Source organism: Eptatretus burgeri, chromosome 9 (assembly GCF_056783735.1).
Source record: "Eptatretus burgeri isolate ZD-2024b chromosome 9, Ebu_testis_v1, whole genome shotgun sequence".
Lineage (NCBI taxonomy): Eukaryota > Metazoa > Chordata > Myxini > Myxiniformes > Myxinidae > Eptatretus > Eptatretus burgeri.
In genome coordinates this window covers 83,817,709-83,840,885 of record NC_140969.1, presented here as the reverse complement: position 1 = coordinate 83,840,885, position 23,177 = coordinate 83,817,709, and the positions used below count along the sequence as shown (strand labels likewise).

General features: G+C 45.3%; 1 protein-coding gene across 7 annotated transcripts in view; it reads left to right on the top strand.

Annotated features, from left to right (window-relative positions):
- Positions 1-23,177, top strand: part of LOC147020483 (zinc finger protein ubi-d4-like) — a 201,848-nt gene that overhangs the window by 152,167 nt on the left and 26,504 nt on the right. For 4 of the 7 annotated variants that reach the window (XM_085895864.1, XM_085895865.1, XM_085895859.1 and 1 more), the window contains 2 exons: positions 10,568-10,722; positions 15,722-15,803. In XM_085895864.1, coding sequence (XP_085751990.1) covers positions 10,568-10,722; positions 15,722-15,803 — 237 coding nt within the window. The remainder of the gene's footprint in view (positions 1-10,567; positions 10,723-15,721; positions 15,804-23,177) is intronic. The other 3 variants (XM_085895860.1, XM_085895863.1, XM_085895861.1) reach the window with 3 other exon arrangements.

Here is a 23,177-nt window from a genome sequence, read left to right as displayed (position 1 = left end):
CCACGACACCACAGTTGGCTGACGAGGATCTTCGGATCGGCGTGTGCAGGGCGGCAGCGAATAACCCGTGCGGTTCCAGGCTACGGAGCCAAGGGTCTCGCCAGCACGAGCATGGCAGAAGGTCGGGGCATGGCGCACGGGCGCGTGCCCGTTTTCGGGGGAGATGACTTCGAGTTGTTTTCTGAACAGTTGGGTTGCTACTTCCGCGCGAATGATGTAGATGATGAAGAGAAACGCAAGTCGATCTTGCTCGCCTCGCTATCAACGGAGCACTACCGGCTGCTGAGTGATTTGGTGGCTCCAAATAAGCCCAGTGATGATGGGCTATCGTTTCAGGACATCGTGGCGAAAATGAAGACCCACTTGGCGCCAGAGAAGTCGTTGCAGCTCGCGCGGTTCCAGTTCGATCACCTCGCGAAGGGTGGCGAGGAGCGCGTTGTAGACTTCGTAGCACGGGTGAAGCATTCGGCCGTGCTTTGCAAGTTCACGGCAGAGGAGCGTCCGGCACGACTCAGAGATCGTTTTATTTCTGGTCTGCGAGACGCGAAGATGGTAGCAGCCATCCTGCGGTTGACCGACGTCACATTCGACTCGGCGGTCGGGACTGCTTCGTCTGTCGAGCAGACGCTCACGGATGTCCGCACCATCGCTGGCCAGGACGTAATGAGTAGCTCCAGCTGGGGCATGTCGGCTGGTCCCGAGGTCCACGCGGTGACCCAGATGCCGCAGGTCGCACATCCCGGAGTTCACGCAATGACCCAGGCGCCACAGGTCGTGCAGCCCGGGGACAGCGCGATGACTCAGGTGCCGCAGGTCGCACGCGCGTCTGGCGGTGCGGGACAAGGGCGCGCACCGCAGCACGGTCGCACCGGGAGCGAGGTGGATTTCCAGGGGTGCTGGGGGTGTGGGGGTCCGCACCTGCGACGAATGTGCCCGTATAAGAACACCGTGTGTTTGCATTGTCACAAGGTGGGACATTTGAAGCATGTGTGTCGGATGGCGGGGGCCTCCGTTGGGGTCTTGGATGACGAGGTGCGGGAGGACCCCAGTGACCTGGAGATCGGCCTGCAGCCGGGGCATGGCGATGCCGGCGGGCCGGAGCAGGAGATGCAACCACGGTTGAGTCTGTTTTCCGTTGGTCCGGAGATGACGACGCCGTTCATGGTGGAGGTCGAAGTGAATGGCGAGCCGACCGTGTTTTGCGTGGACACCGGAGCTGCAGTGTCGGTCATGGGCGAGCAGGCGACTCGTGGTCTTCGCGGTGTTCGCCTAGTCGGGACGGCCTTGTCGCTGTACACGTACACCGGTGAAGCGATTGCACCGCTTGCGAGGGCCGACATCTCAGTGCGCTACCGAGGTCGACGCTCTCGGTGTTCGTGGTGCGAGGGGAGGGGCCCGCCCTTTTGGGTCGGGACTGGCTGGCGCACCTCGGGCTGGATCTCCAGTTCGTACCTCCAGGTGTGCCGGTGCTCTCTTCGATGCTTTCGTCGGGTACCGAGGGCGAGGTTCTGGCGGCGGGAGCCGCGTCGATGCAACGGGAGCGGCCGTTCGTTGCTGCCTGCAGCGGTGGTGTGCGGTTCGGGAGCAGCAGGAGCCGTGCCAGCTCTCGCGATGAGCTCTCGCGCGTCGGCTGCGTTCATGGTGCGAGGTGCGCCGGTGTTGTTCGGGCAGCTTCAACGGGTGGCGGTGAGCCCGTGGTGTTAAAGGAAGTCGCGAGTCACAACATCGAGTCAACAACCAAGAGACGGACTCGTGATGTGGGTTATGGGTTGCTGTTCATTGCATATTTGTTTTTCCTTGCTCTGGTGATGCAGTTTAACGTTGTTGAAATAAATGCCAGCAGGTCCTGTGTGAGAGTGGGTTTGGCGAAGATCAATCGATGGGTTCTGCGGTATGGTCAATGTGATGTGGTGGCTTTGGGAGCGGTGGTGGCGAATAAAAAGGTTGGGTTGGCCTTCCATTGCCCCGGGCCGCGGGTAGTTGCTTTGTCATGTGCAGGGATTTTGCCGAAAGAACGCGCTGTACGGAAAAATGAGTTTGCAATGGTTCAAATGATGTTCTTAGTGATTTATAACGAGCCTATGGTTGAAGTGTGGTTAAAATGGAATTGCTACCGTCTAACTGCCGTGTGGGTCTCGGAGATCGACTCGGAGCCAGGACTGGTGCGCTGGTCGGCGTTACCCCCACCTCTGGTTGCGGCAAGGTCAGACGTGCCTGGCGCCGGGGGCGCAGCTCTCTGTGTTCGCTCAAGGCCGTTTAGATGGGCATTGGCATCTCAACTGATTGTGGTGCGTGGGTTGTTATGGAGCATTGGTTGCGTCCAGCCAGCGGCGCTGTTCAGCGCCCCCATCCAAGGTCAATCGAGTCTGGCGCTGGCGCCACGGCTTCCAGACAGCGGGCTTCCGGCCTCGGAATGTTTATCTGCTTCAGGTCTGCCTGGGGGAGGTGTGCCGCCTTGTGAGCCGGAGGCGTTTGATGGTGAGGGGGGAGGTTTGCTCGGGAGATCGCCGCGGCCTCGCCGAGGGCCATGTCAGCATGAGCCGCCTGGGGGCGTTTCCGCTGTGTAGTGCTGCTGTGCTTTTCGCCTTGCTGCTTCATATCGGTGACGCGGTCAGAGTTTGGGAGGTGCTGTGTGCACCTCCGTCTTCGGAACCTGGCCGTGGCAGCTCCACTAGCTCGCTTCCACGCATTATATGATGTGATGTGCTGTTATACCGTAGTCCTTCGTGCTGTTTATGCTTATTATGATGGTGATCATTTAATAATCATAGTTTTAGGAGGGAGGAGTGTGGTATAGCCTGCGGGCATGCAGGGCGGGGCATGATTATGGGAGGAGGGGTCGTCGTGGTCATCGTGTCTGCCAGGAATATAAGGAGTGCGCGCCGCCTGAGGCGTGGTAGTGATGCTGTAGTCGCCCGGCTCGTGAGTGTGCTGAGTACGTAATAAAGGAGAGCCGCGGCCAAAGTACGCCCGCGCTCGCGCTTGTGCAACACAGCCCGGCTCGGCTGTTCCCCCGCTCGTGTCTGCCTGCCAAGCATCTCTATCCACGACACCACATTTTTTTTTTTTCTATCCACGACCATCAAAATTTTTCATACTGATCAGATGTTGTGTTTTGCATATCGTGGGTTGAGAGACATAATGTTGTAACTGCATTTTTGGCGAAATTGAATAAAATGGCTCTCATGTCTTTCAACACCATTTATCTTTCATTAGCGATTTTCAGGAAATGGGAAATTTTCAGTCAAAACATTATGTCTCTCAACCTGCGATGTCTATCAACCCACGAAATGGTGTTGAAAGACACGAGAGCCATTTTATTCAATTTCGCCAAAAATGCAGTTACAACATTATGTCTCTCAACCCGCGATATGCATTTATGACCTCATAACGAAAACACCTATGATGTCATAAAAAAATTACACTTTATAAATGTTTTTAGACCCTGAGGCAATTCAGACCCTATCGAGCTTAAATTACACCCTTTTGACCCCTTTGACCTTTTAAGATCACTTAGACACTTAAGACCCTTGCAACCCTTGAGACCATTTCGACATTTCATTTGCAATCAATGACCTTTCACTTAGTAAACCCTTTAATTTATTTGCCACACAAAACAAATCTGGTCGAGGGTCTGCAATCTCTGATTGCTCTTTTGAGTTACCCTCACCAAGGGAGAGGGAAACGTTTGTTTTTGTTTGTTTGTCTGCACAAAAAGTGAGTTTGTATTAATTACATTAGACCTTTTAGAACATTAACAACACTGAGACCCATTAAAACCATGAAGACCTGAAGACCCTGTCTACCCCTACCCCCCCCCCAAGACCCTCTTGACCCAAAGACCCTTTTAGGAAACTTTACAACTTTTCAGACCTTTGACGTTTACACATTTACAACTAGACCACTTAGACTTTTCATTTATTTGCCACACAAGATACACCACACAAAACAGGTCCTGGCGAGGGTCTGCAATCCCCGATTGCTCTTTCTGGTTTATCTTGTATTCTATCCACAAAACCTCTTTTGAATAACGACATGAGATTAACAAGCCTGTGATGGAATAGCTCAGGTGATAGGTCCACATGTGTGGGAAACAGCACAGTTTGTGTTTTAACATTAATTATTGCCTTATTAAGTATTTACTTTCTCCATTTTTAATAATTATCTGCTGAGGCGTCATTTCTTCACAGAATTCATGTTTGTGTGAACATGTTATGCTGTTTGTGAAGGCGTTGTTATCCCGATATTATAGCCCTGGTGAACAACACTGAAAGCCACCAAGCTTGAAGGTAGAAGGAGATTTTAAAACGGGGCTCAGCATGTTGGGACTTGTGGACTCTGGTGTGTATTTGGTTACAGTGGCTAAAGGATGGTTCATTGGGATAAGAAATCCAGATGAAACAACTCTGCGGTAAGTCCACTACCTATGACTTATTCTGCTCTGAGTCGTAATACTGGGACCGTTCATTTATCTAGGGTTTTGCATTATTACTTACGAAAGCTAAAGATTTCATAAGTATATTGATGATGACTTCCGTCCTGTGTTTGTGTGTTTGTTTGTCTGTGTGTGTGTGTGTGTGTTTGTGTGTTTGTTTGTAGGCACGATAACTCAAACGGAAGAAGCTACCAAGGTCAAATTACACCACGTGATTCAGGAGGGTGATGGCTAGTGCTGATGAGATTTTGGTCAAAGGTCAAGGTCACAGTGAGGTCAAACATTCGATTTTTGATGGTTTGGTGCAGAATCATCGTAGAAAATTCTGGTTTGCGTCGCTACCTTCTCTAGAGACAGCTTTTATTAGACAAGGTCAGAGGTCAAGTTGATGATTTTGTAAGTGCCAGTCTATGACTGCTTGTTTGTTTTGTTTTTTTCTTCATCACGTTGTAACAGTGACTCTGTCGACCCAGGAAGTAACATTGCAATGCATCGGATCATAGTTGTCCATCTTTACTCGCCTCCTATGTTCTTGTGAGGCCCATCTCTAACCGTGTGATTTTATTTGGGAACGTATGTTCGTTTTATTTAATTACTTATGCCCTGTATCATGTACCGTTATAAAACACTACGTGTGTTTGTGTATTTGTCTGTCCCCCTTCATAAGAAAGATTTAATAAGGGTTTTAAAGGCCAATCTTTCAAGACGACTGTGTATTCACTACGGTCTATTTTTCAGGATAAAAAAACTCGAAAAACATTTTCCATAAAAGAGTAATTACGTCTCTTCTATCGGAAATGTAGACGGTGACTTGCAAACTGGGCCTCAAGGGCGGTGTACAGAAGCATTTTAAAAATAACAATAAACACAAGGCGTAGGGAGGTGAAATTCTTTGCATATGATGTGCAACATGCGCAGAGTCAAACAAGCATTCATTTACCTCCATAGGATGTCTATTAAATAAAGAAGATATAAGCACATCTGACGCTATGCCGAGTCTTCAGACCGGCACGTTCCCGAGGCTATGTACCGTCAAAATTAAACGTCCCAGAAGATAAAGAAAATGGGGACTCATTTATACATGTAGTGTTTTAAAATAATGCTTCTTGCTTCGAAGCATCACTTGTTGCAGTCTGAATATTTTGAATAAAGTAATTCCAATCTGTCATTTTTGTGGGCTTTTATACTCGTCATTAATATGGAAAAGCGAGGTCAAAACAGCAGAAGTACGGAAGATGTAGCTGGAATGCTTTTTACTTGACTTTCCTTTCTTCGCAAAATCGCCTCTCGGGTAAAGATAATAATTGTCGAGTTAACAGGGTATTGTTTGCTTGAACACAAGGGGGACAATGTGTGGAGTGTTTGTTACTGAGCGGCCTGGTCCTGGATTCAAACCGACTGAAAGGGTCATTTATTGTAACGAAATAAACCGCCACTTGAAGCCTTGGCCCATCTTTTGGGAGTCTTGATGTTAAAGATTCCTGAGTGTCCTTCAAAAGCAGTCAGTCATTGTGTGCTGGCCTAGTGCTGTAGGCAAATTTACTGTTTGTGTTTTTTATTTATAAAATAGCAAATATCGCCCATCGCTTTGATGTTAATAATAGAGGGAGAAAGGGTGGGGGAGGGGAGAGGGGTGGGGGAAAGGAGAGGGAGAGAGGGGTGTAGGAGAGGGAGAGAGACTGGGGGAGAGATAACGGTGAGAGTGAAGAGGTGGAGGGTAAAGGAGAGAGGAGGGAGAGGAAACGAGGAGTGGTGGGGGAAGGGAAAGCAGACGGGCAGTGGAGCGTTGATTACGATTCATATTGTCTCATCAAAATTATTCTGCATAGAATAACAGTGAAGATGGAAACAAAGTAATGTCTAACATCCATTTTCTACCGCTCATACAATAAACACGGTCCACGGACAAGCTCCCATCCAGACATAAATGCTGCCCGGATACGTCCGGAGACAGAGACAGGTGATGCTGGAGGAGGGCACTGCACTGTATGGGGGAGGGGGGGGGGAAGAGCAAGGATGAGAAAGAGAGATATGGGGGTAGGAGAGTTAGGTGAAAGAACATAATATTGTGCTTAATGAACAACAACAACAACAACAACAACAACAACAACAACAACAACAACAACAACAACAACAACAACAACAACAACAACAACAACAACAAAACACACACACACACACACACACACACACACGCTTGGCCGACATCGGGAATCAGCAGGTTGCAGTCAGTGTGATTATCAGCTACAGTACTTACCGTATACAACCCAGAAACCTTGAGTAGCTTTCACCGAAAAAGGACGTTGCATTTATATAGACATTTCAGGGATATGTTCACAAACATTCTTTATAAACAGCTGTGTGTGGACGGGAGGAAACAAATTTGCTTCGGTACTTTAGAAAACATGTTAATTTGGCAAACGGCTCAGAAATCGGGCGTTATTTCACAACCTGCTCAGGATGACTGAGCACGAACTACTCGCTCATGATGGCGGAGCGCGGACCGCCCGCTCATGGTGGCGGAGCGCGGACCGCCCGCTCATGGTGGCGGACCGCCCGCTCATGGTGGCGGAGCGCGGACCGCCCGCTCATGGTGACGGAGCGCGAACCCCCCGCTCATGGTGACGGAGCGCGAACCCCCCGCTCATGGTGGCGGAGCGCGAACCGCCCGCTCATGGTGGCGGAGCGCGAACCGCCCGCTCATGGTGGCGGAGCGCGAACCGCCCGCTCATGGTGGCGGAGCGCGAACCGCCCGCTCATGGTGGCGGAGCGCGGACCGCCCGCTCATGGTGACGGAGCGCGGACCGCCCGCTCATGGTGGCGGAGCGCGGACCGCCCGCCCATGGTGGCGGAGCGCGGACCGCCCGCCCATGGTGGCGGAGCGCGGACCGCCCGCCCATGGTGGCGGAGCGCGGACCGCCCGCCCATGGTGGCGGAGCGCGGACCGCCCGCCCATGGTGGCGGAGCGCGGACCGCCCGCCCATGGTGGCGGAGCGCGGACCGCCCGCCCATGGTGGCGGAGCGCGGACCGCCCGCCCATGGTTGCGGAGCGCGGACCGCCCGCCCATGGTGGCGGAGCGCGGACCGCCCGCCCATGGTGGCAGAGCGCGGACCGCCCGCCCATGGTGGCGGAACGCGGACCGCCCGCCCATGGTGGCGGAGCGCGGACCGCCCGCCCATGGTGGCGGAGCGCGGACCGCCCGCCCATGGTGGCGGAGCGCGGACCGCCCGCCCATGGTGGCGGAGCGCGGACCGCCCGCCCATGGTGGCGGACCGCCCGCCCATGGGCTGCGGAGCGCGGACCGCCCGCCCATGGGCTGCGGAGCGCGGACCGCCCGCCCATGGGCGGCGGAGCGCGGACCGCCCGCCCATGGGCGGCGGAGCGCGGACCGCCCGCCCATGGGCGGCGGAGCGCGGACCGCCCGCCCATGGGCGGCGGAGCGCGGACCGCCCGCATCCGCAGAGAGTGAGTGATTCACTCATGCAGTCACTCCAATTGAATGGTTGATTAGGAATGGTTGGCCAGGCTGTTGCTGCATACAATGTAAGATCCCTTTAACTTTTAAGCCCATCTTCACCGCGCATGCAGCAGTTATTGAAATTAAATGAATTAATAAAATAAAATGACTATCCATAAAAGAGTTGCTGTTTAATGTTGAACAACCCTGAAGATATCACAAAGTTTAATTGCCCGTGAAGTAAACCTTGCAGAAAATGTGCCATTTTGCCTGCTCGTCTGTCCACACGTCACTTGGTACATCGTTCGCGGTCTGCACAAACGTGATACCTATTTTTTGAAACATCCGTTTTTTTTTTTCTTTTTACCAGATTTGCTTTGATTCCCTGCTGAGCACATCGGGAAATCTCCAAAAATATCGACACAAATCTGGCAGACGCTATGGATGGGCACTCCCTCTGGGGGACGGACAGGGTGTGAGGTCTGCAGTGAATGCATTAATTTGTTCACTCAATATAATTCTCCAAACATTTGAAAAAGATAAGCTTAATGTTTTGGAAATTACACTTTTTTGTGTATACCTGGAGAAGGAGGGAACATATTCTTGCTTGCTTAAAGTAAATAGGTACATCGGCTTAGTTATAAGACTCATTATTTCTTTAAATTATCAGATTTCAAAATAGATTTCAACACTTATTGAGTCCGGAGGATATCCAATCCTAAAAAGTGAAATAATATTCCGATGATGTACTTTAATTAGTCCGTGAGAGTAGATCGTGAAAAATCGTTTCATAATGTATGAAATCGCTCCAAGCTCCTAATTTGAAAACTATCGCACTTACAAAAGCAATGTATGCAGAGATTTGTAGCTGTAATGAACAGGCATTTGATAATACGAGTGAGGAAAGTGGAAAAAATAAAGTTTATCTTTAAGAAATCGTTGCGGCCTGTTCCAAGTCGAGACATGGTTGAACAGGCCAAAAAACATGGCGGCTTCAGACCCCAGCGAGGTTTCCAAGGAACCGCATCGAGACTCCAGACAGCGAGGTGGCCGAGGATCGCCTAATGAAGGATATAATTAAATAATGCTGTTAATTATCTTCAAAAGGGGGGTTTTAATTAACCCAAACACCCAATTTTCACTCTTGTACTTCCTTGGAGTTTTCTTCGTATGCATGAAAAGTTTCAGGCTGCTAAGTTTTTTTTTTTATTTATTTTTTTTTATTTTTATTTTTTTATGGTTTTGGAGTTAAAGGAGACACACTGACACACACACACTGACACACACACAGTGACACACACACACTGACACACACACTGACACACACACTGACACACTGACACACACACTGACACACACTCTGACACACACACACACTGACACACACACACACTGTCCCACACACACACACTGACATACACACACACACACTGACACACACACACACACACACAATGACACACACACACACACACACACACACACACACTGACACACACACACACACACACACACACACACACACACACACACACACACACACACACACACACACACACACACACACACACACACACTCTCTCTCTCTATGCCTTTTATTAGTATAGATATTCAAAAATGGTTTACTTGGTTTCACGCTGCCAAAACGAAGAGCCAAGTACAGGATAAGAGTATCAGACCCATAATCATTCAGAAAGACCTGCAGTATAAAGGAAGGAAATAAGAGCTGACCACAATCCATGGACTAGCATCATATGTAGACTAGAACAGGTGGGGCAGGCAGATTATCCCACCCTCAAAGTTGACGTAGCAGCTGTTTTTTTTTTCTTGTTTTTTTTTTACTTTGTTCTTTTAAAAAAAAAAAAAAATTTTAATCGAATAATTTACCTGGTGATTCTTCAGAGACCACCTTGACTTCCTGAAGATTTAAACTCGAATCCTTAAATAATGTTGAACCCACTACTTCAGGTGTATTTGCACCCACTACCACTATAATCCACTTTTAAGTGTCCTCACTCAGTTACCACACTGCAGCCATTTTGGGTATATTGGTAACCTATTGGTAAGGTCACTATAAAGCTAAATGGTTATCTTTAGAATGAGCACTATCTGCAGTCATTGTCAGTGCTGTGATGTCGATATGGCATGGGCATGATGTGCCAAATGGCTTTTACCTGTGTGTTGATTTACCTGTGATATGATCATGTGGTTTATAAATGGGACCCTCTTTTTTTTCCCCCTCTTCACAGTAAAATATGCCACTGAGAAATACACCTCTAGCCACCCATTTAAACACCTGTCTCTCTTGTGATGAAACAGCAACTTACCACATCCACATTGGCCTCCTCAAGTCCAGTGTTTGAGTGAAATTTGGAGGTGCTGTTAAAAGTGACCCATAGTTGAATGTGATAAACCTTTCATCCCTGGCAAAGTCAATAATGTATTCTGAAAGAAATGTAAATTGGCTGTCTCTAATGCATAAATGTCCTGTCCATATTTCTTTGCGTTGGTTGAACACCTCGTGGTGTTTTCAACAAGATATCATTGCCATTTTCCTCTTCTTTGTGGCTGCTGGTGGAATAGGCCACCAAATATTTGTTCTTTTCCTGGCTGGATTTATGCTTGATGAATTCCTCTCTTGGTGAGCAAACTGAGTGATGTGTTTTGTGTGCAGGACACCCGACGTGCCTGCAGTTTACGGACAACATGCGTGCGGCCGTGCGCACGTACCGCTGGCAGTGCATAGAGTGCAAGAGCTGCAGCCTCTGCGGGACGTCGGAGAACGATGTCGGTGGCAGAACAGCGCGCTCCACACACATCCATGCACGCGTAAACACAAACAACAATCCGAAAAACAAATAATTGCTTACAACGTTGTCCATCTCCATATCACGTGTGAGGTTTGTTACTTGCCGAGGAAAAGTGTGAAGACCTTTTGTTAATGCAAATACGGTTTGATCTCCATTAGTTGTACTTTGGCCGAGCAATGCGATTCCTGGGTATCGTTGACTCGGTCTGGTTGAATTAACTTGATGAAGGGGAGATGCATATTTTAATTTTTTCATTGAAGGTTTATTTTTAATTCAATCAGTTAGTTTAAATATGGATAGTTAGCTTGCTTTAAGTGCTACATTTGTATTTTCTCACTTGTTGGTTATGGATCTTTATCTGGGGTGTAACCCTAGTTTTGGCAGGGGGGGGGGAGTAAGTGAACACCAAGTTTGGGGGGAGTGTAACCCTACTTTGGGTGGAGGATGTACCCCCAGTTTGAGGGGAGTGTAACCTCAATTTGGGGGGAAGGTGTAACCCCAGTTTGTTGGGGAGGGGTGTAACCCCAGTTTCATGGGGATATTATCCTTTTTAACATGAACAAATCATCCTGTGATGGACTATTTAATCATGCTGTTGTTCAGGAATGAACTAAACTAGGGCTACACCCTCCCTCCTTTTATCGAGGGTGGGGGGCAGGAGGGGTTTGCTAACTGGTGTGTGGGGGAGAGAGTATAACCCTAGTGCAGTGATCTCCAACCAGGCGATCGCGATCAACAGGTCGATCCGAGTCTTGAACTTTTGATCTTTAAAAACAAACGAACAAGTAATATGTATATATATATATATATATATATATATATATATATATATATGTATATATATTTATATATGTATATATATATAAGAATGGGAAAAACCGAGATTCTGTACAGTGGTTGTATTTAAAACTGTCTTGGCCGTAGGTCGCAAATGCAAGCTGCTTGAGAGTTTTGAAAAAGAGCTAAATGTCGATGCACAGGCCAATCAGAAATGCAAAGTATACATTTTTTGGGGGTTTTTAATAAAGTAGAATTTTTAAGGGTAGATCTTGCGTTGGATTTATATTCTAAAAGTGATCTTGTGTTTAAAAAGGTTTGAGACCACTGTGGCCTAGTGTATCGACCTAGTGCATAGAGAGTATAACCATAGTGGATTGGGGGGGGGGGTGTCACCCTTGTTGTATAAGCGATAATTTTGTGAGCATGCTGTTGAAGCCCACTTTAATAACAAGTACCCCCTTGTATATATCCATCTTGTCCACCCCTTGCGTTCTCCCCTTTCCCTCATCGTTACCTGCATCCCTTGTTTGTCCATCTACCTTCTCCCTCCACCCCGCTGTTGGTGTGTTTTCTCTTTCTCCCACTGTTCCTTTTATTACGTTGTGTCCTGATCCATTCTGTGTTCCAGCTCTTCCACGAGCCTAAACCATGTATATTTAAAAAGCACAGGCACTGAGCTTTCCAGGTGGTATGGATTGAAGCAGAATGTAAATAAAATGTGCATCAAAATAAAAGCAAGTTTTCAGGAAGATTTTAATTACCCACCCCAAGGAAAAAAGGAAATCTTTTTATTTTATGTCTCATTCAATACTTTAAGGTCCTATCAAGGTGGCAGCAATGCTTGAAAACTAAATAGTGTTTGGAATGGAATTATATTTACACAGTCGAGTGAATTAGAGTAAAAGTTAATTTTGTGTCGAGATAAAGCAAAGTACTTTGTTTAAGTTGCCGCACTGATTGTTTAGGAGATTGAACGGGCCATTCAACAAAAACAAAGCACATTGTGATTTTTCTCATTGTGGGGGGAGGGGGGGGGACTCGGCACATATTTGTGTAGAGGAGGAGGGAGGGGTAGTTGGGTTAAAATTAATTAAGTGTGTTGGATAGAGGAGAAAGGGGAAGGAGGGGATGAAAAGGTAATGTATGGACGGGGGAGGGTCAGGGGTGCAGGGGATCCCAAAACTTTACTAGTTTGCATATGTATTGTATGGACAGGCTCTATCAACATATATGTATATATATATATATATATATATATATATGTGTGTGTGTGTGTGTGTGTGTAATTTGAATGTTGATTTGAGGATCCCATTTGTATTTCCGTTTTGAAGCTTCACATAAAAGTATTTTGTTGCATCATTTGTTTGGTATATGCCATGCAACATGTAACATTTCAAAATATATGGAGGGTGTACCGAAGCCAATCATATTGGAGGGTGTATGAAGATGCCATAAATGCCTAACCTCTCTGCACACACATCATGAGGTCCTGTTGTCTAATCATGCCAAAGATCATTAATAATTCCTTCAACATCTTCTCCACTACCCTGCACGGTCTCCTTGAACCTCGCACATTCAATGGGGATGTTACTTCAACAACACTACAGCTACTGGCTTTGTCGTCTTTCTGTAGGACTTGGATTGGTTGGGGCTTTATTGAATAACTAGCATAAAAGACCGTCAAAAATGACGGGTTGGAATTATTTTATTTGAAATAGTCAATGAAACTGGAAGATGTGATGTTTCAGAGAAAGAAGCGTTATTTTAAAAACACCACATGTACAAATGTCCTTATTTTCTTTATCTTCTGGGACATTTTGTTTTGATGGTACAGCCACGTGATCATGCCAAAGTCTGAAGCCTCAGCCTAGCGTCGGGTGTGCTTATATCTTCTTTATTTATTAGACATCCTACGGACGTAAATGAACACTCATTTTACTCTGCGTGCGTTACACATCATGTGCAGCGAATTTCACCTCCCTGCGACTTGTATATTTATTATTTTATAAATGCTTCTGTGCACCACCCTCGAGGCCTGGTGGCAAGTCTGTCTACATTCCAATAGAATGGACGTGATTACTCTTTTATGGAAAATATTTTTCGAGTTTAATTTTTATTTTGTTGAAATCCTGAAAAATAAACCGTAGTGAACACACTGTTGTGTTAAAAGATTGGCCTTTTAAATCCCTTATTAAATCATCCTTATAAAGGGAGAGAGACAAATACACAAACACACACTGTTTTACATAGATTAATGTTTTTAGATTTTGACATCATTAATGACTTTGCAATCTACCTTCAGTATGTTGTGAAAATATGGACAAATAATTGAGTTGGATAAAATGTTTGAGTCTGGCATTGGGGTGGATTAAGGGGTTACAACAACCTCCAGTGTTGGTTTTGTCGACAATCTAATTTTTTTTCGGATTGCTTTAATTGTGTCGTTTTAAAATTTCCGTTTCCCCTTTATACAGATAGTAAAATGTCATTGCATCTTTAGAAACACCCTTTTCGAGTAATTTTCAGCATGAGTTCCGAAGGGGTTTAACCGGACAACGTTTGGCTTTGAAACAGAGATCATGGCATTGACGGGGGCTGCCAAGCCAGCAGGATTGATCCACTGCAATGAATCATTCTGCACTATTCTCAATGCAATGCAATGTGAAGGAGCTCTGGTCTTGCTCTAACCGTGCTCACCCTGTATGATAGCATTCGCATGTGTGTGAAAAATGATTTAATCAGTTTTTATAATTTATGAGCAGAAAGATTGTGTGAAGATGGTGAGTGTAAATACTTCCTTTATTGGGCTTCCAGTTTCGCTTCACTGCTTCCATGCCCAAGGACGATACAACTCACCACGTCTTCATCCTTTATCCGGAGAAAGAGGGGGTACAAGTACTTGGTGTCATCTTACTCTGATGAAGGGCTAACGTCCAAAACATTAGCTGTACTTTGCCTCCCAAGGCAGACGGTTAGCACTTAATAATCGAGTGAGTTGTCATCTTCCAAAAATTGTCCTTGTTGTGACTCGATTGACCTTTTGACGAGGAGTCACAAATTGATCAGAGTTTGATACATTTTTGACACAGGCTTGATAGACCCAACAACCTCCTTTTCCTGTGTCTGAGTTTCCCAATATGTTGATTTTATTTGTAATTTAATTATTTTTGTGGACTTGTAGCACGGAGTTAACGGTGAACAAGGTGAGCATAAAACAGTTGAAATAAGTACTTATTTTGGTACTTTTAAGTGCAACAAAATGTAAAACGATTTAATATCGAAGAATAGATTACAGCTTTGATGCATGCTGTGTACAGACACAGAATAGGGGTTAGTGGTTTATAATCATAACACTGGAAACTAAGATGCCTTTTGAAATGGAGTCCACCAATTATGGTTGTTTCGTATCACCTTACTCAGCCTTTCTCGAGTCCAATCTCCCCACCTCTACCCCTTCCTTTTTCCTTTTCTCTCATATGTTCCATGGTATCGAGAGCTTTTTGCCGAACCTCATGTCCTTTACTCTTTGACACACCACTTGATGTCCATAGGTGGAAACACAGAAGATGGAATTTTGGTGGAAACACAGAAGATCTTTGACGTGCCCTTCGAGATCCCCTTGATCTAACAACAAAGGGCACAAATCATCCCCCAAACTCCACTAAGATGTTGTCTTGTGAAAACTTGGCAAGGTTCCTTGTCCAGAACTTTTCATGCTGCGAGCCGTTTCGGTAGGAAAAAAAACGAAACAAGCAAAGTTGAACTTTGTTGCCCTGTAGATAAAGTCATGAACTTCGAGACATTTATTTTGTTTCGGTTTAGTAAGGGTCTCAAGGACTTCGTTTTACACTTCACCAAAATTGTATAAAGAGATGTGGATCCATTGTATACAATTGGCTAGATTACTGACACAATGGTCACTGCCTGACCAATGGGTGCACAAGTAAAGATTACAGGGTGGAAGGCTTAATGCGTTTCTGAAAGGCATTCTTTACGACTGACCCTCAAACTCGTAACTTCAGACCCGTTCATTCCTCATTCCGAGTACTTCCATTTCACTCACTCTCTGGGCGGTCAATGATGAAGCGTTGTTGATAAACGTTGAATTATGACGTGAGAGTAAATCGTGCTATTTCCCATAAGGAGTGGTGGACACGGCAGCTTGTAGTTAGATAAACGGAGTGATGGGATGTGTTTGTCCACCCCTCTCCCCACTACCCTGTCCACCTTTGTGCCAGGAGCAGTTGTTATTCTGCGATGATTGCGATCGTGGGTATCACATGTACTGCCTCTCGCCCCCTATGGATGAACCTCCAGAAGGTAACGGTGTATGTAATGGGTAGAAAAATTCATTGCCAGACGAGCCTTTGGTGAGCCTAACCTGAAATGTATATCAATGCTGGGATGGGGGTGTAACACAGGCATGATGGGCTGGATCACCTTTTTCTTTCCTTGCCTTGCATAAGGGTGAATATTTTGGTTCTCGTCGTTCTTTTTTTAAAAACTACTTTATTTTTAAATGACTAGTTGGACTGAAGCTTTGAATACATTTTGACATTTTCACCTTTTTTTTTGGTCTGCTGAAATGCAATTTATATGTAAATGAAATGCAATAAAACAAGGAAACTCGGATACAAGAAAAGGGCATTTGGCCCATCACACCTGTGCTGCATCAGGGTAGACTAACCTGAGGAAAACCAAATACATCAATCAACATATCTTCATCGTTACATTTGGCGGTGTGACCCTGATCTCCAATTTGACCCTACCAATAATGCCACGATGCCCGAACAGCATAGACAATCGTGGAGCCAATGTGAGAATATAAACCTCATCATTGTTTTGTCGCTTGAAATATTTTGCACTCAAAAGTTGTTTTTTTTTGTTAACCAGAAAAAGGCTTTCTCCAATGGAGACGTTTTGTATCACCCAGCTCTGCTTTCCTATGACTGACTCTAAGCAATTCTAAGGATCCTATCTCCCTCCCCAGATAATATGAGCACGTCACGATATACTTTGCACTTGTAAACTTTGCTAAGAGCGAAAGTCCAGATTAGTTGTGTTGGCTTCCCTTTGTAATTGAAGCTGTTCACATGAAACATGTGTTCGTGAACCTCCAAGAAGACCAGGCTATTTGCTACCAGGACTCCAGGCAGGTTCATGACTCACCTACTGTTTGTGAATGACAAAATGGGATCTTTAACGTCCACCAACGGATTCCAATTAATCCTGGCAGAAGGGACACCAGTTTAACGTCCATTCCCATCCGAGGGCCGGCACACATTGATGAATTGTCCTGCCTGTGAAATAACGAAATGACAGGTTTTTTTTTAGCTTGGTCAAGATTTAAACCCAGGCTAGATGGTTCAGGTGCAAATGCTGGAGTAGCTGCATACCTGAAAGCAGGTGTGAAAGTCCCAAAGTTCCATCCAAAAGACTATGTACTTTTACCTTTCAAGTACGTGTCAGCAAAACAATTTTGATATAGTTGTCAAAAGTAATGTGTGATGCTTCACTTTGTGGTTTCAGAGAATTGAATGGGTTCTGGATTTTGAACAAATAAATTTCTTGCATATTTTAGAGTGAAGTGGTATCGAAGTGTCTGTGACTCTCCCAGCCAACTTCTAACTACCTCCTATCCCCTCCACTCACACACTCTTTTCATAATCTGTGGCCATTTCAATTATCACTATTTCCAGCTGCCTTGGTGTCACCAATCAAACCATTGTCCATGGTATTGCAACTGAGGTCTTAGACACTTTAGACGCCTCTCAATTGGTGGGCTTCTCAATCCATATATCCTCTGATGGCTCCAACTCTCCTGAGAGTTTATCATGTCCAACCTTCTCTCCAACCTCTTTCTCTTTCTCTTTCTCTTTCTCTTTCTCTTTCTCTTTCTCTTTCTCTCTCTTCCCCCCCCCCTCCCCTCCTTGTACCATGTCCTCTTGAAATTGTCTGTCTCTCTGATGATCTTGAGTGAACCACCAAGGGGCTGCCATATTTGCCACTTCAATTGGGCAGATTAGTCTGGCCTGCAGTTTGCCATATCCAGTTTGCAGACAGTGCTGAGACTATTTCTCAAAATGATACTCTCACTCCATCAGTTCATGCTTTCACACTTCCAGTTATCCTGCCCAATATCACAACCGTGAAACAATGCTTTATAATATGAAGCAACAGCCAGTAATTGGCTTGCCTTTTCTTCCTGGATTGCCAACTCCACTGATAGGCAGTTGCAGTCTCTCCATAAGGCTCGTAAGCAATGTGTTTAGGTACATACATGGGTCAGAGCTCAACATCTGGCTCACCTCAGCTCTGAGCTCACAGGCCTCTCACTGTCCACAAACGTGTTAGCAGTTAGTCATCTGTTTCTGTTTAATGCACCTCATCTGTTCCATTTTTGAAGGACAACATTACAATGGATGCTGCTCTTGTGAAGGCTGATTGCATTAATTTTGTCTTTGTGAAAAAGACCAAGGGTCCTTATCCCTCTCTTCTCCTTGGCTTTCTCATGCTCTTCCCTTCAGTATGTCAAGACTGCTGCCCATCGCCACCTCATGATTCCTGTTGTACTCCTGCCTAGCTCTTCTATTCTTGCTGATTCCTTAATCCCTCTTCCTTCCTATCACGCCCCTCTCATGTACTGTAATGTGGTTTTTTTTGTTGTTCACCTGCTCTTTTCAGTCCCTGTCAGTCTGAATCTGCTGCTCACTGTCCCTGTAGCTCCTCCATGAACCCAGACTTCTGTTTAATATTCTTTCAAAGATAACTGGCTGTTGGTTTGAGTGGTTAAATACTTCTTTCTCCATTGGCTGCAGTGGAGAAAGAAACAAACAATTTCCATGGTTCCTCAATCTAGCCAAGCTGCACTTGGCAAACGTGGCAAATATTCCAACCCATTGACATCATTTGAGGGAGACCGTTGTCCTGCATTAGTTAACCGAGATAGGTTGGCTTAAGTTTTTCAAATACTGTATTTTTAATGATGGTAAACAAAATAACTTTAGTTTTTTAATTCATCTTTGTAATTGATGGTTTTTTTTTTAACCATGGTTTAAAATCCAACACTTTTGTTAGACCACCCTCAAAAAGGAAAATGTGTTCTGGTTAGCACTTGCAATCATGACAACCGATTACATTTCAGAACAGCTGCAGTGTCTCATTACAATGCAACAACATTAAAGCCCTCCCAGGCCGTACATAATGCAGACAATTCTTCCATCAAAAAGACTGCCTTTCCCAAAAGGAAATCATCCAACTGAAAACTCCAAGTGTTTCCAAAACCATACTGATGGGCATGCCATGTTCTGTCTTTAAAGCCAGTTTTAAAGTCCACTCTTGAGGCCAAAATACAAGTTCTGATTTTGCTTTTTTTGTATTTTGTGCCTTCTTTAACAACATGGTAAACATCTTACTGTTCCTGCACTGAGTCAATGTCCAAAAATCTCATTTTAAACTAAAATGACACTCAGTGGAGCACATACGTCTGCCAGGCTGAACAGTTTATGTTTTGAAACCCGTCCATAACTTTTTGATATATTGTGCGATATGTCATTTTTCGCCTTATCTTTCTCAATGGTGAAGAATCACTTTTAAAAATCAATTCGCCCTTATCAGATAACCAACCTGTCGAGCAAGTTTCGTCCGAATCCGTCCATAATCATTTGAGATATCCCGCTCACAGACAGACAAACAAACACATAAACAAGAAAGATGTCGCGCAAAGCACGCTCCTTGCGAAATCAAAATAAACAATAGTTGCCATGGAAACAGCAATTTGGTAATTACATAATTTTGACCTATCCCAGTGTTTTACATGATTGAATGTTTTGTATAACAAATTTGGTTAATACATTTTCGAATCGTGGCATAAGCGATGTTTTACATGTTTTGGATGGCCTTCACCTTGACCTTTGACTAAGTTTGACCCAATTTTCCTCACGTATGCTACACATACATATAAATAAGCTGTGTAAGTTTCAATTTGATATCTTGAAAAATTACTATGTTATGGGAATAATAAATTCATTGAAAGGCTATTTGATTATAACTAATGGACCCGTTGGTCTTCCCAGCCTTGTTGCATACCCGACTGCAGACTGCAGTACTGCTTGAGCATTAGCTTGTCTTTCACTAAGCCCAGATGTGCTTGGGGCCAGCGTGGGGATTATATGTGCCTTATTATTATTGCCATATGATATTACTATTCTTATTATTGTTGTAAGTATTATTAGTATTGATGAATATATGCTTTGTTGCAATGTTATCATTGTTTTTGTGATTTATTATGTAATTACAATGTCATGCTGTGGTCGAAGGACATATTATGCTGCTTTATCTACCTTAACGTGGCGTGCGTTTAAAACATGGGAATTGTAACAGAGTTTTTGGAGTTAATTAGCCTAATCAACTCAGGAGGTCATGACGATAATATTGGTGTATCACATTCCACATCAGAAGGCTCTAGTTCTCGTAGAACTCCACAAAAAAACATCACACACACACACACACACACACACACACACACACACACACCCACCTCATCCATTTATTGAAGAGTCTTAAAGGGTCTACAGGGTCTTTTAGGTCCTCGGGATCTTATCGTTGGCTATCACTGGTCGGACTTTCTGTCCAACGAGCAGTTGCTGAGACTCAAATAAGATTTGTTACCTGCATAGTCCGTGAGTGTCAGATGCGGCTGTATGGACATGTGGCTCGTTTTCCTGACGCTGATCCTGCTAATCAGATTCTCTCAGCGAAGGAGCCTCATGAGTGGAGGATGACCACATGCCTCGTGGTTCCAACATGTTGATCAGCATCTCAAGGAGATGAGGATGGGCCAAGCATCTGCCTGGGGGATGGTCGGATCGAAGCCCCTGTAGTACCGGCGGAAAGTTGACGCAGCGACCAGTGCATGCTCCCATACCTGACCTGACCTAGTCTTTTGAGTCATCTAGAGCTTTTGGCTCCTCTGCCTTTTCAGTCCTTAGGGATTTTTGGATTATCTGGGTCTTTTATGTTCTTGGGGACTTTTGGGTCTTATGGGTCTTTTTGGTCCTTGGAGTCTTTTGGGTTCTTGGGGTATTTTGGGTCCTCTGGGACTTTTGGGTCCTCAGGTCTTTTGGGTTATCTGGGTCATCGAGGTCTTAAGTGTCTTTGGGGTCTTGGGGATCTTAAAGGGACTTCAAAGGTCGAAGGCATCTCAGCAGTCTAAATGGTCCAAAGCTACATTTCAATAGTGCATAATGTGCAGATTTCTGTTCAACTTTGCAGAGTACCACCCTGGAGATTGCACATTATTTTCTGAAAAAAGTATAGTCTGCAGACTGCAAGAAGACTCCAGAGATGTCTGTGTGGTGTGTGTCTAAAGGGGTCTAATGGATCGACAAGTCAATAGGGTCTAAGGGGTCTAAAGGTACAGAGGGTTGATATGGGTCTATAATGGTCTACAGGGTGTTAAGGGGTCCAATATTTAAAGGGTATTTTCCAATAATGTAGTAGTTCAGGCCTAAAGGGCTAAGAGTCATCGGGTCTAAAGAGTGTAAATGTCATCAGGAGTCTAAAGGGTCTGAAAAGGTCTTGAGGGGTCTAAAGGGATGTAACATGTCTCGATGGGTCTAACGGGGTCTACAAAGGCAAAAGAAGGATCAAGAGGTTGAAGTGGTCTATAAGTTGAATGGATATAAGTGGTTGAAGAGGGTCTAAAAGGTCTAATAAGACAGTCTAAAAGGGTCTAAAGTGTCCAAACAGGGTCTAGTGGGTCTAAAAGGTGTAAGGGTCAAGGGGTCTAAGTGTTCTAAAGGGGTCTAAAAGGTGTAAAATGGTTTAAAAGGTGTAAGGGCTCCAAAGGTCTAAGTGACCAAATGGTATGTTTCAATAATCCATAGTCAAGGTCCAATAATAAATAATTAATAGATGAACTCGTGGTCCAACTCATGTTCAAACAGCACGTAATCAATAGACATTCTCACAAGGGTCGACCAAGGCTTCACCTTGACCTGTCCACCCATGTGTTTTATTTTATTTTATTTTATATAGTTTGTGTGCATGCGTGCTCGCGTGCACCACATGGCCAAAAGTATGCGGACACCCGTTCTAATTCATGGATTCGGCTATTTCAGCCACATCCATTGCTGACAGGTGTATGTAAAACACACAGCCATGCAATCTCCATAGACAAATAATGGCAGTGGAATGGGCCATACTGAAGACCTCAATGACTTTCAACATGGCAAAGTCATAGGATGTCACCTTTCCAACAAGTGAGTTCATCAAATTTCTGCCCTGCTAAAGCTGCCCCGGTCAACTGTAAGTGCTGTTATTGTGAAGTGGAAATGTCTAGGAGCAACAACAGCTCAGGCGCGAAGTGGTAGGCCACACGTGCTCACAGAATCAGACCACCGGGTGCTGAAGTCCTTAGCGCAGAAAAATCAGCTGTCGTCGGTTGCAGCACTCGCTACAGAGTTCCAAACTGCCTCTGGAAGCAGCATCAGCACAAGCACTCTTCGTCGAGAGCTTCATGAAATTTGTTTCCATGGCTGAGCAGCCGCACACAAGCCCAAGGTCACCATGTGCAATGCCAAGCGTTGGCTGGAGTGGTGTAAAGCTCACCAACATTTGACTGGAGCAGTGGAGACTCGTTCTCTGGAATGATGAATCACGCTTCACCATCTGGCAGTCCGACGGATGAATCTGGGTTTGATGGATACCAGGACGCTACCTGCCCGAATGCGTAGTGCCAACTGTAAAGTATGGTGGAGGAGGAATAATGGTCTGGGGCTGTTTTTCATGGTTCGGGCTCAACCCCTACGTTCCAATGAAGGGAAATGTTTACACTACAGCATGCAATAACATTCTAGACGGTTCTGTGCTTCCAACTTTGGGCCAACAGTTTGGGAAAGGCCCTTTCCTGTTTCAGCATGACAATGCCCCCGTGCACAAAGCTTGGTCCATACAGAAATGGTTTGTCGAGATCGGTGTGGAAGAACTTAACTGGCCTGCACAGAGCCCTGACCTCAACCCCATCGAACACCTTTGGGATGAATTAGAACACTGACTGTGAGCCAGACCGATCGCCCAACATCAGTGCCCAACCTCACAAATTATCTTGTGGCTGAATGGAAGCAAATCCCCACAGCAATGTTCCAACATCTCGTGGAAAGCCTTCCCAGAAGATTGGAGGCTGTTATAGCAGCAAAGGGGGGACCAAGTCCCAAGGGGGGAGACCAAGACCAAATCATAATGCCCATGATTTTGGAATGAGATGTTGGGCAAGCAGGTATCCACATACTTTTGGCCATGTAGTGTGTGTGTATGTGTGTGTATGTGTATGTGTGTGTGTGTGTATATATATATATATATATATATATATATATATATATATATATATATATATATATATATATATATATATATATATATATATATATATATATATATATATATATATATATATATATATATATATATATATATATATATATATAGACAGTAATCCCCCGTTTCTCGCGGGGGTTACGTTCCAAACCTCCCTGCGCTAAGTGAAAATCCGCGATGAATGGACGCCTCCCCAAAAAATCTACTCGTCTGGTCTGGTCGGTTTGGGAGTGATCGGGTTTGAGGTGCCTGAGATCGACTCGTCTGGTCTGGTCGGTTTGGGAGTGATCAGGTTTGAAGGGCCGGAGATCGACTCGT